The sequence below is a fragment of the Hypomesus transpacificus genome, chromosome 19 (assembly GCF_021917145.1).
Source record: "Hypomesus transpacificus isolate Combined female chromosome 19, fHypTra1, whole genome shotgun sequence".
Classification (NCBI taxonomy): domain Eukaryota; kingdom Metazoa; phylum Chordata; class Actinopteri; order Osmeriformes; family Osmeridae; genus Hypomesus; species Hypomesus transpacificus.
Genome location: NC_061078.1, coordinates 3,096,679 through 3,112,268, shown reverse-complemented (window position 1 = coordinate 3,112,268; position 15,590 = coordinate 3,096,679). Strand labels below are relative to the sequence as shown.

General features: G+C 42.1%; 1 protein-coding gene across 1 annotated transcript in view; it reads left to right on the top strand.

Moving 5' to 3' along the window:
- Window positions 1-15,590, top strand: part of frmd5b (FERM domain containing 5b) — a 40,022-nt gene that overhangs the window by 13,148 nt on the left and 11,284 nt on the right. The window contains exon 2 of the mRNA XM_047041977.1: window positions 14,347-14,451. Within this exon, the coding sequence (XP_046897933.1) occupies window positions 14,347-14,451 (105 nt within the window). The remainder of the gene's footprint in view (window positions 1-14,346; window positions 14,452-15,590) is intronic.

Here is a 15,590-nt window from a genome sequence, read left to right as displayed (position 1 = left end):
GCCCTGTTCCTGAAGCCAGCTGGCACAATACTTGGGTGAAGCTGGTTCTTCAGATTCAATTCCAGTTGAATTAATCCAGTTCAGACCAATATGTAATGTACAATCAAGCAGAGACAGAGCCAGAAGGACATCCTGATGTAATTACTACTACCTCTCTAAACATATTAAAGTATATATTCTATATGGCCAAAATACACTGGCTGCTGTTTTCACCTGTTTTCAGAATATGACACTTCAATTATGTTGAAATTTGATAGATGCTATTGTGTATATTATATTGTGTGTTACTTGTGTTTTATTATTATTTTAGTAAGGTGTGAATTTCCTTTAGGATTAATTAGGTGAATTGAATTGAGGACACTAAAAGTAAAATAAAATGCATTGTATAAAATGTAATAACGTTTTTATGGATTTTAGTTTGCCTTAAAAAATAGACAAATTATCATTTTATTGTGGCTTGGATATTGTTTTTCACTCTTTGAAGGTGTTCTGGGTTGTCCTTGGGGGAATGTAGCTGAACCCTACAGCTCAACCAAACTTCTCTTAAACGTCTCTTAATCATTCTCAATCTAAAACTGCCTCTCGTTGACTGGAGCCCAGGCTGTATGACAGATAAAAAATAGAAAGGTACTGCAGCATAATTACTTGCGAACATACCAGAATATATTCATTCATACTTATCATTTTTTGGGACCTTAGCTGACAAGTTACAATACCTATCTCTGGTGATGGATACTTTAAGGAAATGCTTTGTTGAAAAGGAAACTTGCTGTGGCCTTGAGCTGCAGATGGAGCTGCCTTTATTTTCGAACTGCTCATTTAAAAACACAATTTATTTCTCAATGGTGACAGAAGAGCACCATTGTGAGGCATGCTCATTTTGTGCGGCTAATCTAAGAGCATGTCTTCCTCCAGTGTGTCACTCTGCATTATGGGCTGCGGGGTGGAGTATGCGCAGATAAATCTCTGTGGGCCTGCCAACTCAGCTCTCATTATTAAACGTCTCAGGCACAGAGGCAGGTCCATTCCTGTTATCCTCATACACCACCAGCACTGGCCAGGACCACTGAAGAGTGTGATAATGGACACTGAGACATGATGATGATCCAACTGGGACCCAATCTTTCTGTCCTTTACCTTGTTTTCAGAGGCTTGCATCAGTGCATGTTTGGTTTTTATTGTTGCCGGATACCAAGGGATGTGGGGGTTAGGATTTTAACCAATGTTGAAATCTGGCATTTCATGTTTTTTTTTTTTATGGATTGTGTTGAATTATATAGCAAATCTAAGGCAGAGTTTAGTTACTAGTAGGCATACTAACTTACCTTCAACTTTATTCCTGAAAAGGTTGGGTGAGCATGTAATAAAAAAATGCAACATCTCAAACTAAGTCACTAATGTTATTTAACACGTTGGATATATTGACATAATTCAACTTGACTTTTATCTAGTAAGACGACATGATTTGGAGGAACCCTTGTCATCAAAGATATGCAGTAAGCTATGGATGAAATGTGACAGTGTTGGAAGAAGCCCGGAGCTGGAAGGAGCTAGTGCAAAATCAACTCTGGTCCAACAAATGAGAAAGAACAAAATGGACTCACTTTCTTTGACTACAGCACAGTGTGGCAGTGTATGTTACAGTGATAGAACCGCGCTCTCCCAAGCATGTCAAGTACATGCCGCCCTCTTCCTGAATTTCAAAAAGCAACTGGGTTCTCACTGCGCACGGCTCTTTGCTAGGTGAAGTTATTCCCAGGCTTCAGAACGTAAGAGGGGAGACAGTGCCCCTTCTCGCTTGATCGCGCGTCTTTGGATTTTTTCTGTTTACCCACAAACTGGCAGAGTCCCCCACCCCCACCACCCAGAGTAAATAAAGCGCTTTTTCAAGCAGGTCCCTGTTTGGAGCGTGCCAAGCAGAAGCAATACGTCTCTCCTCTTGGCAGCTCCTTGAGCACTGACCCTGTCCTCGAACAGGTTCTGCTTCTTCCCCCTGCTTTGATTCCCTGGAGATGGCGAGGCAAGGTTTTGGTCATCCTGTCACACCCTCGCCACATTCTCTCCCTTCGACCTCAACATTGACTTGTTCTCCTGTCGTACTGTAAGCACAGAGACAAATGAGAGTGCTGGAGTGTTAAATGGAATGTTGTTTCTTAACGTAAGAAGGCACACCAAGGATATCAGGAAATAATACACAACGTGTCTCAAAATAAACCAGACGATACAACTCCAGAAGCCTAGTTGGCAAAAGGTTTTATGTTCAGAGCAGTGCCCCTCGGCATACTTCTGAAATGAGGGCAAGAAGATTTGGATGCCCACAAACAGCTCAACAGAATGCGAGGGAGAATAAAAGTGCTTTGATAATGTGTTTGTCTCGTGGGCACAAAGACCTGTGCTTATCTGGAGCTCCATATAGACAGGTGTTTGATGTTGAGGATCACGTGCCATGATAACATAATCTTACTGTAAATCACATAGGCCTACCGGTATTCATGATCATTTTATTTATTTTATTGTATATTTAATTTTAATTGTATTCCACTTTGTATTGCTAGTTTATGTATCCTTAGTATAGTTAGACCATATATTTACATTTAAGATTAATTTAAGATGTGTTTATTGTATGCACCTTCCTGCCAAAGCAAATTCCTTGTCTGTGCAAACTTTCATGGCGAATAAATCCCTTTCTGATTCTGATTTTGATTACACAATATTTGATGTAAACCATATAATCAACAGCCATCTCTACACTAAAAGAACATTCATAAAACATGGGTATTTGGATTAGCATGCGCAATCTGAGGAATCTGGGGAAAGGCAATCTGTAGAACACAGTGAGCATGCAGGAAAGACTGCCGGCCTACTGTAACAATCCTCCTCTAACTTGACCTAGATCAAGTTAGTTTCATGTTGGATGTTCGCCATTCGGCTTTTCTGATCAACCTCAGGTTTGTAGTGCCTCCAGATACTACACTATCCTACTTTTCAAAGACTGGGTGCTTTGCTAGCCTCAAAAAAGACTATGTTCCATATGCAGTGTTAAAGGTCTTGTGTGGGTGGTTATTATTATTCCAGTGAGCACGGAAGTCATATGGGTGAGTTTGCCAGCAGTTTCACAGACAATAGACAGTACTGTATTGTGGCTAGTGTATGTTTCCTTGGCTTTCTTTTGGTACCCGAGGATGAAGTTACGTATGGTTCAAATTTGAAGTAAAGAATGAACAAATGCATTTGGTTCACTGAGATCCGCTGATGAGAAAAAATCTCTGACGCATATTGTATTTGAAGGCATCAGGGAAACAACAGGTCACACATCACAGTACCAAGTACATATAACAAATGGTCAGGTCATATTCTGGAAGAATATGCCTTACTCTCCTGTCTAGGTTGTCACCATGGCTTTAGACAAACCGTTAGCGTTGCGCTGACAGAATCTCCTAAGTGAAATTCTTAGACTTTCATATGTAAAAGACTAAAGAAGACTGTCTACAGAATAAAAGTCATGGTTGATTAAACAACGCTACCAAACTAAATGAGACACTTTTGAATGGTTGTGGGTCATGCAGAGTGGTGCGTAGGCTTTAGTTCATCTGGGTTATGTGTCTTTTTTTTGCTTCATGTACATACACACAGGGCAGCAATCTTCCTTAGACTCTTGCTATTCACACCCACACAAGTGGTTGATATTAACCGCAAGGCCATTGGCTCAAGACAAACTCACTGTTCATCAAAGCCACACTTCCATTTTCTACCATTGTTATTTCTGTCTTTATGTTACAAATCACACATTTACATTAGTTTATGTTGAGGCAAAACGGTTATCAATATACATACCCTAATCTGTGTATGAATCTGTTTATGAATTGGACTTTGGAGCAAATTTATTGAAGTGATAGAAGAGTAGAACATAGATGCCCTTTGCTCAAGCTTGTGTGTACTTCCTGAAGTTACAAGGTAATTTTTCTCAGGTTTCCCCACCTATTAAAGTTCCATGTACAGCACCCTGTAATAGATGTGCAAGAGTGTAAATTGTTTCACTGCTGCTCTGGCTCAGTTTCCCCACAATGAATGTTTTGGCAGCAAGCCCGAGTATTGGACAATGCATTGACATTCACACTGTCCACAGAAAGATGGGACAAGATCAGCTGTAGATACAACTGAACAGCATACGTCCTTGTACTACCGATATTGCTGAAGATACAGTACGTTATTTTGTAGAGGGAATTTCCACCCCAAATAATTACAGCATGTGCAGAAAAAAAGAGTTGATCTTTGTCTTTGTTCCTCAGAGAGTGTTTGATTGTTGGATCTGGGGCCGGTGGATTGGATCTCATGTCCTTCTGGCTCCTTGTCAGGTTGCAAGCACAGCAGATGCAGGGGCGGTCTCTCCATCATGGGCTGTGATCAGTAACATGTTTGACCTGCTGACTGCTCTGTCAGGGCAATGTTATTGACTGCTGGTTCTTTTTTGCAGAGGAAGGACCTCTACTGTGTCAGACAGCCTCTAGTTGCAGTGCTCTCAGATGTACAGCCGTGGCCAAAAGTATTGGGAGCGACATACATTTTGTGTTTGCAAAGCTTGCTGGGCCTTGGCATAAAATGACTGCTCACATAATTTCAGTAAGTCATATCATCAGCACAGGGGAAAGTGTGAACTAGTTTTAGCCAGGTGAAAGCACTCTATCAATCTGATTGGATTTTAAGAGCAGATTGACTGCTGTAAAAGAAGGGACTTTTTGCATATATTGAACATTTTTGCCCCAAAAAAGCTTTACAAAATATGAAATGTGTCTTATTGTATTCCAGTATTCCATAGAAACGTGAAAACATTTTCCTCACATACTGAACCAGCAAACTTTGCAAAACACATTTGTCATTGCCAAAATCTATGGCCACGACTGTACATTATCTAGGTGCTGCTGTGGAGGCACAGTGAAGAGATTATGTACTAATTATGAGAATTGGGGGAAACTAATTATGGAAATGCAGTGAAATTAAATTCCTGATGGTTTGACAGGCAAGTCGGACAGAACTGCTAACTGCATTTTTAACTGCTAACTGCATTTTGTTTGAAGTGTCACGCTTAACAATATGTTTGAAAACCTCAGCATTGATTGAAGAAGAGGTAGTCACTCAGCTTTGTAATAGCTTATTTTTCAAGTGATCCCTGAGTTAATCTTTTAAATGGACTGTCATTACACTGCCTAACACGGAGTGTAATTGTTTTTTAAAGTGCCCCTTGGGCATTTTGCTCCCGTTAGCCTCACTGCATTGTTAGGGCAGCCACTCATTCTTGCCACAAAAAATAATCGAATAACTTTTAAGACTTGTGAGATAATTGTACCAATGGGATCTCAACTAGTTTACTATGTGACTACTTCTAAAAAAACATTAGAATTTAGAATGTCAGAGAATTTACTTCACAGATAATCCTGTAATGTCACGTCTACAAATATTTTAAGACAACAAAACCAAAGATTTTTGGGGGCTATATGCTGAATGACCTGAGAAACAACTTTGCAATATACAGTATATACATAACATATTCAAGGTTGCCAAGGTATCCAGAGGCTCAGGCTACAGGACACAATTTCACTCTGTGGCTTATTTGTTATTTTGACACATCTGAGCTGGAAAGCAATCCCTTGAAAGCATGCTTACTCTGCAGGATTACATTGGTGGGATGGAAGAAAGGTTCCGACAGGATCAGCCACTATACAAGACAACATACTGCCCACAACCTCCTGGTTGCTTAAAGTACATCGAATCAAATGCTTCCTGTGTTTAGCTTGGCTCAGTTTCATACTTAGACTTATCATAAGATGTTCGTGAAATAAGACATCTGGAGTTAAGGAAACTCTTATATTAAAAAGCAGGTGACAAAGCAGTTACATTTAAAGCTGTCTCCCTGGTCCGTTTTAATGTAGTTTTTCAGCAATAAACAGTTCTGGAACATATCAAAGATTATGTATTTCAAGTCTTAGTGAAGCTTCTAAAATGGTTCTCACTTGGAGTGATTCAAATCCAATAGAATTACATAATATCCTTAATAAGGATTCCTTATTGGCCAGATATTATCCCTTACAGTGTAGAATAATTGTATTGTTGGAAGAGGCATAGAACTAGGCCTAATACAATAAATCTGTGGCTGCTGTTTTCCGTATTATTTGTCTCTGTAGGCCTGTCTGTAACTGATGAGATTCAGTGTGACTGAATTTTACGATGTCATGGTTGTTAGTGGCATGGATGATTTTCTCAACATTGAGATCTTCTACCTCAAGATTTATTGTGGAGAACATTGTGACCAATAGTTACTGTTTCTTCATCCTACTTTTGCCGTTGTAGAACATTCACAACTGGCCACCTACCCTTGGGAATGGCTGGCTTTTGCTGCTGTCAAATCAAGGCTGACTTTAATTCAAAAAGTGATCCTTTAGAGTCTGAGGAATACAGTGCTTCTCTCTTTGGTTAGGAGTAATTGAACAATTGTTCGTTTTTAGGGAGCAAGTCAAGTGAAGTTCTAGTTTTTTCTGTGGTTTCGATTTCTTGCTGACATCCGAGGCCATAGAATCCCTTGGATGTCTTTTTACCTGTGACCCAGCTATGCGTCCAAGCTGCTGCCTTTAATTAAACATGATGCCAGTAGCATCTTGTACCCAGGGCTTTGCAGTGTCTTGAATCATTCATAAGACTAAGGTGTGTTTGGACATGTCAACTGGCCACAGTGTACTTTCTGGACTAGTCTATCTTAGATCATATCTCCCAATCCAAACTTCCACAGATCCTTCCATTAGTACAATAAACAATTTTCTTCCCTCATTATCTTTTTTCAAAACATTAACCATGCTAGGCCATTTGTCATTCACTGACACTGATATAATGACTCAGTCTGTGGTGTCTGCAAGCTCTGATAGCCCACAGGCTAATAACAATCAGCTCTTGCTGTTCACAAGCGACGGAGTATGACTGCATGCACTTTATTGGAATTAATGCTATAGCTCCAAGGCCTGACATTTGTTCTCGCCCTCGCAAGCCCATCAGTAAAGAAATACAGAATGTTATCACACATTTGCATACTGATTGATCATCTAAAAATGTAATTTTTCCATTAAGCTTACTTTGATACAGGAAATTATATCTTTTTGACTGGCCTGATTTGGCACTGCGACTCGGATGGATTCTGGATGTATATACACATCGCACATGCTAAATGAAAGTGTGTTAGCACCACTGTTGTGTGCAGTTGAGGCTTTGACGGGTTATTTTCCTGAATTTAATCTCAAAATACAAAGCGTTCTGGAGGCCCACTCTCAAACCTCCTATCGGTTCACCATGTTTAACCTACTGTTTGTAGCACGTCTTGATTATGCAGATCTGAAGCAGAGATTTTTTTCAGGCTCAAATCTGTCTTCCCTATCATTTAAATCAGAACGCTAGTCCCATTTGTGTATCTGTACCTGGATCTCCGGATCATCGTCTTGTTTTTCATGCATAAACATTGTGCAGTTGACTGACATCCCCTGATTGGTTACTACAAAGGGATCTTTGTAGTAACTGATGCCATACTGTTGTTGTCTTTACTGAATTGGCATATCATCTCACTCAGACATCAACTTTGGGCATGGTATGTGTGGATGTGAGTAAGGGGTTGTTTGTGAGATTCTGTTGAACAGTGAATGTGCAAAAGAAAATAGAGTGTATATATGTTATTTCATATGTCTGTAATGGATGATTTCATGCTGCGTATAGGCCTGATTCAAATCCGTCGGACACTAAACAAACCCCTTTACAAAAATAAAGACTGACCAGTTTGGGCCAGCTTCCTTTGTCCGAGTATCATAACGAGTAGTGTAATTGGAGGTAACAGAGGATGATTCAATAGAGCTTAACTGCTGAGACGTTGGAATGGTTGGCAACATGAGCAGTAAAAACGTAGCTCATTCCTATTTGCAGCATGTCTCTTATGATTAGAGGCGAGGCTCCAGATTTTTTAGCACAGTTTAATGTCCTTGAGTAGGTCCAATTTAGAATGACCTTTAATTCCTGAAATAGCGCCATTCAAAGTGGCAATGCTCAGACGTGAGATAATTTGCAAGTTATGTCCCTAGACTCGAGGGCTTTGGTTTTTCTTTGGCTTTAACAACGTTGAAAAGGACCTCACAGCCACCAGCACAAATATCTAATAAAACATGAGTGATAATGTATTGATTTCTTAAGAATCTCAAGCTGAGATATAACGTTCCACCACATCGTTTCTCCCAAACGGCTCTCAATCATCTCCATTCTCACGACCTAGATCCCGTCTCTACCATCAGTTCTCTAATGCTGCGATTGTTTGCTGTCACAGTGCCCGTATAGATCTCCTCACCTTGCAAGCTCACTGTGTATGGACGTGCACGTGAGACTCTTACATCCAGGTTATTTCATAGGTGTCTGCCTGTCTCTTCCTGAGAATGTCATTGTGACCTCTTCCATCCAGAGGACAGCCCCCATCGTTGTTCTCTACCTTGATGGTAAGTCGTGCCGTCGTCGGGATGTTAACCTCCACGCCGGCTGTGTGCTGCTCAGAGTGTGTGGAGGAGATGCAAGCTGACATAGAGTCACTCATTGTAGATTAACACTCGGAGTGGACACAACCCTCCAGACCCCTCATGGCTTGAACTGTGTAAGCGTCTGTAAGTACAGTATCTGTGCATAAGTGTGCTATACATTCTCAGTGAGATAAATAAGGACATGGAGAATGGTATTTGAGACTGAAAGAGACTCCCAAAGTTACATATGGACTACGGTTTAACCACAATTGGTTTCATTTAAAAAAACCTTGTTACAAACAAGAGACATACCTGACAGTCCAACTATTTTATTCCGACAGTGGTTTTATAGATCTACGTTAATGACTCTACTACTGAGCGATGTTGCAATTCCAGGAATGGAATAACATTTTTATATTTTATGACAAAATGTAGTGGGTCTAACAGGCTGTAAGAGCATTCAGACCCACGGGCCAGAGAGTGAGAGGAAGGACAGAGAAAGCAGATGCTGAGTTAACAGGCTCCATTTCTGAGATCCACCTTCCAACCCTCTCTTAGGCTGAGCCCCTGGACACTGAATGACGCACTTAAAAGAAAAAGGGTAAAGGAAAAAAGGAGGAGATTCTCTTCTCCTCCCCTCTCATCGCTGAGAGATCTCTTATCAGAGCATGCATCCAGCCACAAGGAGCAGGAACAGCGGTTTGGCCCCTGCCCACAACAGTGTTTGCACATGCGTGAGTGGGAGGATACTATGTGGTCCCGCCATATCATCCCCCTAATGGAGCCCCTAAGGACAGCCACTCTGTTCACTGGAGAAATGACTTAAAGAACCCCAACACTGACTTTGACTAATACCCTGTGATGCTTAGTCCCACAGGGCCACTTCAAGGCCAAATAGCATGCATAACATGGCTCATTCTTAAAGATGCACTGTGTCTCGAGGAATTCTTCCATCTCCCCTCCTAGCATTTGAGAGTTCCAAGGGACAGACATTGAATGCAAACATGGTTCTTGTTGACAGCCAGAAGACATTAAGCGACATGCATCGATGATTGTCCACCTGAAGACTACACTTGTTGGCTTTGGGTGTGGTGAGAGTGGTTTTTCATCACAAGTTCTACATTTGTACAGAAGACCTGTTGACATGGTGTTGTCTGAGTTAGAGATGATGTTGATGAGCAATATAGGGCAAGTATGGATCACCATCATACATCAAATTAATCTACAACATAGCTGTTCTGCTAAATATAGATTTGTAGACACCAATCCTTAGGAATGATGTGCAGATGAGTGCCTCTAATCCCTGGCCATAGGGTTGAATGATCCCAATGGTATTGCATTGGTTTATATTCATCCATACTCAGCATTTCTTACAAACCGACATCACTGCAAAAAGATTGACGTTCTTGTGTGTTTGATGAGCCGGATGGAAACTGTGTCACCCAAGGAACAATGGCTTCTTCCTAGCTCCTTCAGTTGCACCAAGGCCAGGCTGATCAAAGGCTGGTGAAAGAAAGCCTAGCTTAATGTTTCTGGGGCACAGCTTCACCATGCGCTATTCTCGCCTTCAGTGGAGACCCAGTTAGTGCTGTGGTACTATATGACTTTGTTATTGTGTGAAGTGATGACGTCCTTCATGGGAAATCCTCTGGAATGTAGTTGTTGGTTTACAGTGAAGAGGAACTCCATGCCCACAGCTATGTACAGTAACCTACATGTTACATCTTACATCTTCTTTTGATACTGTAGCGCATGATAAATTATAGTGTTTCCACTATACTCTTTGGTTCATGAACTTGAAATAAATACAAACCATATCATGTGATAATTCCTCAAAGTAAGCCCTCGAATGGCTTAGCAGTGTATGCTCTTGAAATACCACTTTTGAGTGCAGAGAGCAACTAAGAGATTATCCCAGTGGCACATATATGCTGACTGGCAAGGCAGCATATGTGTATATATACATACCCCCCCCCTTAACCCACCCCCCCACACCCTCCCGAAGCTGAGTATGATAAATTGTCATAATCAGCGGCTAATGTAAGCAGACATCCCCAACAGCTTCTCCTCCCTCGAGCCCAAAGATCGCTGTGTGTTGTTTTAGATTCCTTTCCTCAGTTGATACGATTTCCATCCTGCGATTTAAGATCCCACCATCATTTATTGATGCTGTCTTTCCTTGGCTGATATGGAACCCATTTTAATAATTAATCCAGCGATAGGCCTAGCCGGGCGAAGGGAAGCATGCTAATGCCCTAACTAAGGACCAGTCGAGTCATTTGGCCCCAGTTCTTTTTTCTTTTCTTTCTATTTGTCACTTTTATTATTGCTATGATTAAGCGGTAGCACGTTCCATAAAGCAGTGACGGCACTCCGCTCCACTCCTTTCCTCTCTGACAGCCCCTTGCTAATCCCATTACCCATGAGTCACGGCGGTTGATGTCAGGGCTGCCCACCCTAGACCCCCACCTCCAAGACAGGGGCAGAGCAGACCACAAAGTGTGTCTCACACATACACATACACATATTCACACATGAACAGACACAAACTCGAACTGGCACCCCACTCCTTGAGCATGTGCCAAGAGCAGAGAGCACTTTGGGTGAATGAAACACACACTATTCGTCCGTGCCATGAAGGGATGGCCCAACAGCTCAAATCAAATTGCATGAATTAACACTGTTCCCACTAACCTCATGATTCCCAGAAATCATGATTCACATAAATTAACTCTCAGCCCTTCCCTTCTCCTCCCCTACCTTACTTACCTTCCCCTAACCCACCCAATTTTTCTCCTCACCTCCATTCCGTTCAACACCCCTCCCATCCTTCCATCCTTCTCCCCTCCCTTCTCTTTTTCACTTTCCTTCCTTCTCTATATAGTCCTAGCAGAGAGAACCCTCTCTCTGTAAAATGACATGGATTGCTCCCTGAAGCTGGAAACTACTTGCCGTAGGTATTAATTGGGACAATCTTAGGAGAAGTTGAAAGCAAGGCTTAAGGACTTATGTGACTGGTGAGGAGATGCCAAATTGAGAGCAGCTTAATTATATCTGGTGAAAGTACACTGGGATAGGGGCTAGACGATGCAGTGGGGCGTTCTTGTAAATTATCACTTCCTTAAGGGATTGCGATCAATTTGATTGGGATTGGGATTAATGCCCTTCGTAATTTGCTGTAATTATCAAACTGGGCCAGAGTGAAGCTCACAAAAAAATCCTTATGGTCTACAATGACACTACGTAGCCTTAAAAGGAGAAATGCCGAAGTTGTCTATTGCTCATCCTGAAATGAGATGTGGATTGACATTCTATTGCAAGTCCACTCGTTAACGCTTTAATAACCCCAGTCATCAATACCTTGCTGCAGAAGCTGGCCATTACTGTGGAACAACGCAGAAAGAGGTGAGGAGGAGACCGAAATATGGCGGAAGACAGAAATCCCCAAGACTTCATTATACACTCCATAATCCTCATTAAGCAGCAGAACAACGTGCTTGTTGACATCCACATTATTATTATTTTCCATCACTCTGCAGACCTAGGTCTAAAGGACCATAGTCATGCTATAGAAAACACATTACCTTTGATCAATACATCTCGGCTTTAGCATTGTTGTTTCCATCCCTAAGGTGCTGTGGGTTGAATTAACCGCATTAGCATGTGAAGTGTGCCAGGTGAGGTCAGCTGTTTGTGCAGTGGTGTTCAGGCTAGCTTATGCGGCCACTGCTGTGCTTGTTTTATCAAACCCATTGAGTCTAATGAACAAATTATGCAGATTTTGTCCTCGGTTTGTTTATCTTGTGTCGTAATTGTTCACTGTTAGATTGTTAGGGCTTTCTCTGTGTTGTGTAGTTAGTCCACAAAGGATGGATGGCCATCATCAATAACGTCACACACAAACGTGCACATGCACACACAAACACTGTGATTAATAGGTGAGTGGGGTGTTTCTTGGCTTTGGTGAAATTTACGTGACAGGGCGAGACAGATGGATAGTGTGGGAGAGAGTCTGCATCCAAGGAATGTTACCCAAGTGCCTTACAGGTATCGGAGGTGCTTGAGGCATGGTTTTGTACTGTGTGTGTGTATGTGCATGAGTGTGTGTGTGCATGAGTGTGTGTGTATGTTTCCCATAGTGTACATGCATCCATCTATCTCTCTGCATTTCTCTTTTCCCCAGTGATGGAGGCTTGGGACTGGTGAACCTACGTGCTGGTACGGGCTTCTATTTATAAGGAGAGCCAGTCAGCGGACTTGTCGTGGCTGCTAGAGTCCATGGTGACAATGACATGCAGGGACAGTGACAGGGGCGAGTACATGTGAGACCCTTGGAAAAGGTCAGACCATGGAGGCAGCCACACGGTCCGCCATGGTTACTTACAGTCAACTGATATCCATGAAGTAGCCTGAAGGTCTACTGTATTATCAATAGTTTTTGCCAGGAAACTCGATGTATCCATGATGGTTCACTTGGTTGTTACGTAAGTAAATAAACATCTTGAATACTGGATGGTGTTTTTCATCCTTGGTCTTTCAGCACTGGTTGAAGTTTTCAAAGTAAATTACCAATGGTATTTCTCTTTTAGATTTTTTTATTTTTTTGCCTTAATGTTTGTTTTAGTGTTAGTAGTCATTTTCCAGAGTTGAGCCTTGAGGCTAGCCATTATACCAGACCAGAGCTCTCGTTCCTGCAGCTCCTGACATGAATGATAATGTGCACAAATGTTGTTCCAGTGTTGCTGTAGCGCTGTCAAAAGGCTGTTAGCCATCAACCATCCTTTAACAGGGGATGTCTGTGACTGTGATACAGAGTTAAGAAGGACAGAAAAAATCCTAATAAAGTGCAGGAATGTTTGGCGTAGCTTCTGAAATAGGCTATTTTGTGTGTTGTTTTGGCACAATCTGCAAGACTGAATTAGTCTGTCCATCTCTCTCTCTCTCTCTCTCTCTCTCTCTCTCTCTCTCTCTCTCTCTCTCTCTCCTAGTCCCCTCTCTCTCTCTTTATTTTCTACCTCCGTTTCACTCTGTCTCTCTCTCTAGCTCTCTTTCCCCTTTCTTTCTTTCTTTCTTTCTCTCAGTTTCTCTCTCTCACACACACTGTCTGTAAAAGCTTCTAGCCTCTGTGCTGGCCAGTGTATCAGTCACCATGAAGTGCAACAACAGCAGAACAGGACAGAGAGGGGGCTGAGACGACACCTGTGGCCTATCCAGCTGCTGCTGTGTCAGACCGCGTCTTTACTCACTACACAGCTCTGGAGGGGGGTGGAGGAGCTGGGCTGGGCTGTGCACCACCACCAGATAGGCTGCAGGCTGAAAACGCTGCAGGGGCTTGTGCTCAGCCCAGTCACCCAATGCCTGGGCAGCGGGCCCATTCCGTTTCCCTCTGACTGCACTGCACTGCAGGTGAAGTGTGTTTCCACTCCATTTCTGCTGTTTCTCACCCATACCTCTTCCATCTACTTCCATGCTTCCTCCAAACAGAGGAGATTGCACTGAGACATCACACAGATGGCGTTTGCCGTGTATGAATATTTGATTATACTCAGACATCTCCTGAGGGGCGGTAAAATATTAACTACTTTCTGGTGTCAGTTTTTGAAACTTTACTCATCTGATCTCAAAAAAGGGTACAGTTGGGCAAAAAATCTTTTTCCTGTTTCTTGTTCGTATTTTTCTCAAATGTTTCTTCAGTTATTTCCTTAGCGATATTTTCTAGAATTTACAGTCTGGTACAATTATGTGTCATTTGGTAAATTCAATTGCTGAGTCATCTCGAGATTCATCTATTTTGTTTTTTTCTGTTGTGTTGCAGCGTGATGCGAAAGGACAATACCTTTTTGACCTCATCTGCCATCACCTCAACCTACTGGAGAAGGACTACTTCGGCATCCGATATGTGGACCCAGACAAACAGAGGGTGAGTGTGAACAGACAGCCCAACCTCAGCCACAGAGCATCTCTAGCATTCTCTTGCTTTCCTATCCACTCCACTCTCAACAGCATTTTTTTTTTTTTTTTTTACATTTTTAATTCTACCTCTTTCTCTTTTTCTTACTTTTCCACTTCTTTCATGTCTCCCTCCAGCAGTCCCAACACCATCTGGGTTTTCCATCCCAGCCAGGGGTGATTAGTGTGTGTGTGTGTGTGTGTGTGTGTGTTAACTTGTCTTCTTGACTGATTCATGAGCATTCACTGACAAACACATGCCCACGATGGATTTTATGCATGCAGTCACAATAGTAGTGTACTGTACATCTTTTTCCCTCTCTCTTTTTCTCTCTCACACTTTCTTTCCCCCTCTTCACTGTTTTCTCTCTCTCACTCTCTCTCTCTTTCCCTTTCCCCACACACACTCACACACACTTTTGTAGTCCAGTTTAGAACTGCATCCTTGAGGAGGAGGAGTTGATGTAGAAATGGCCTGTAGGTAGACAGAGGGATGTTCTTCTGTCTGGCATCTATCACTTTCATCTGTCCATGAACTAACCAGAGTAGGGCAGCCGGCTATTGGACAGATGTATCAAGATCTCACAGTGGAGCTGCATGCCATTTCTCACTGCGTCAGGTACAGTCTCTGTCTGTCCTGAATAGGCATAAGTATTACCTACATGCCCATATCTAATTGCCGAGGCCAATAGGTGTTGGCTGAATGTATAGAATTATGTAATTTAGTTAGAATAATAATGATTTTAACTACTGTTAAAGTATAGCTGTTTAACTTTAAGTGTCATAGGCCCTTTCTGTAGAATATTGATGCAATGATATGAAATCTCCTATCAAGGCTCTGAAACTGAACAAGCTCTCTCTCTGTCACTCAACCCACCTTAGAACCATTGTCAATTTCCTGCACAGGCTGTCAAATAGCTACAGAAGTTGATCAGGTAGTGACGTTTATGATGACTCATTGCCATAGTGTACCAGTGAAGCCCTTTCAGCCTTCCACAGCAGAGCATCATGGGAAGAGACAGGTGGAAGCTGGGAGATGCGGTTCACACTGTCAACAAAAAGCAATGCCTCCGCTCCCTCAGCCCCTCTGAGCATTTCTCCTCCTAATTG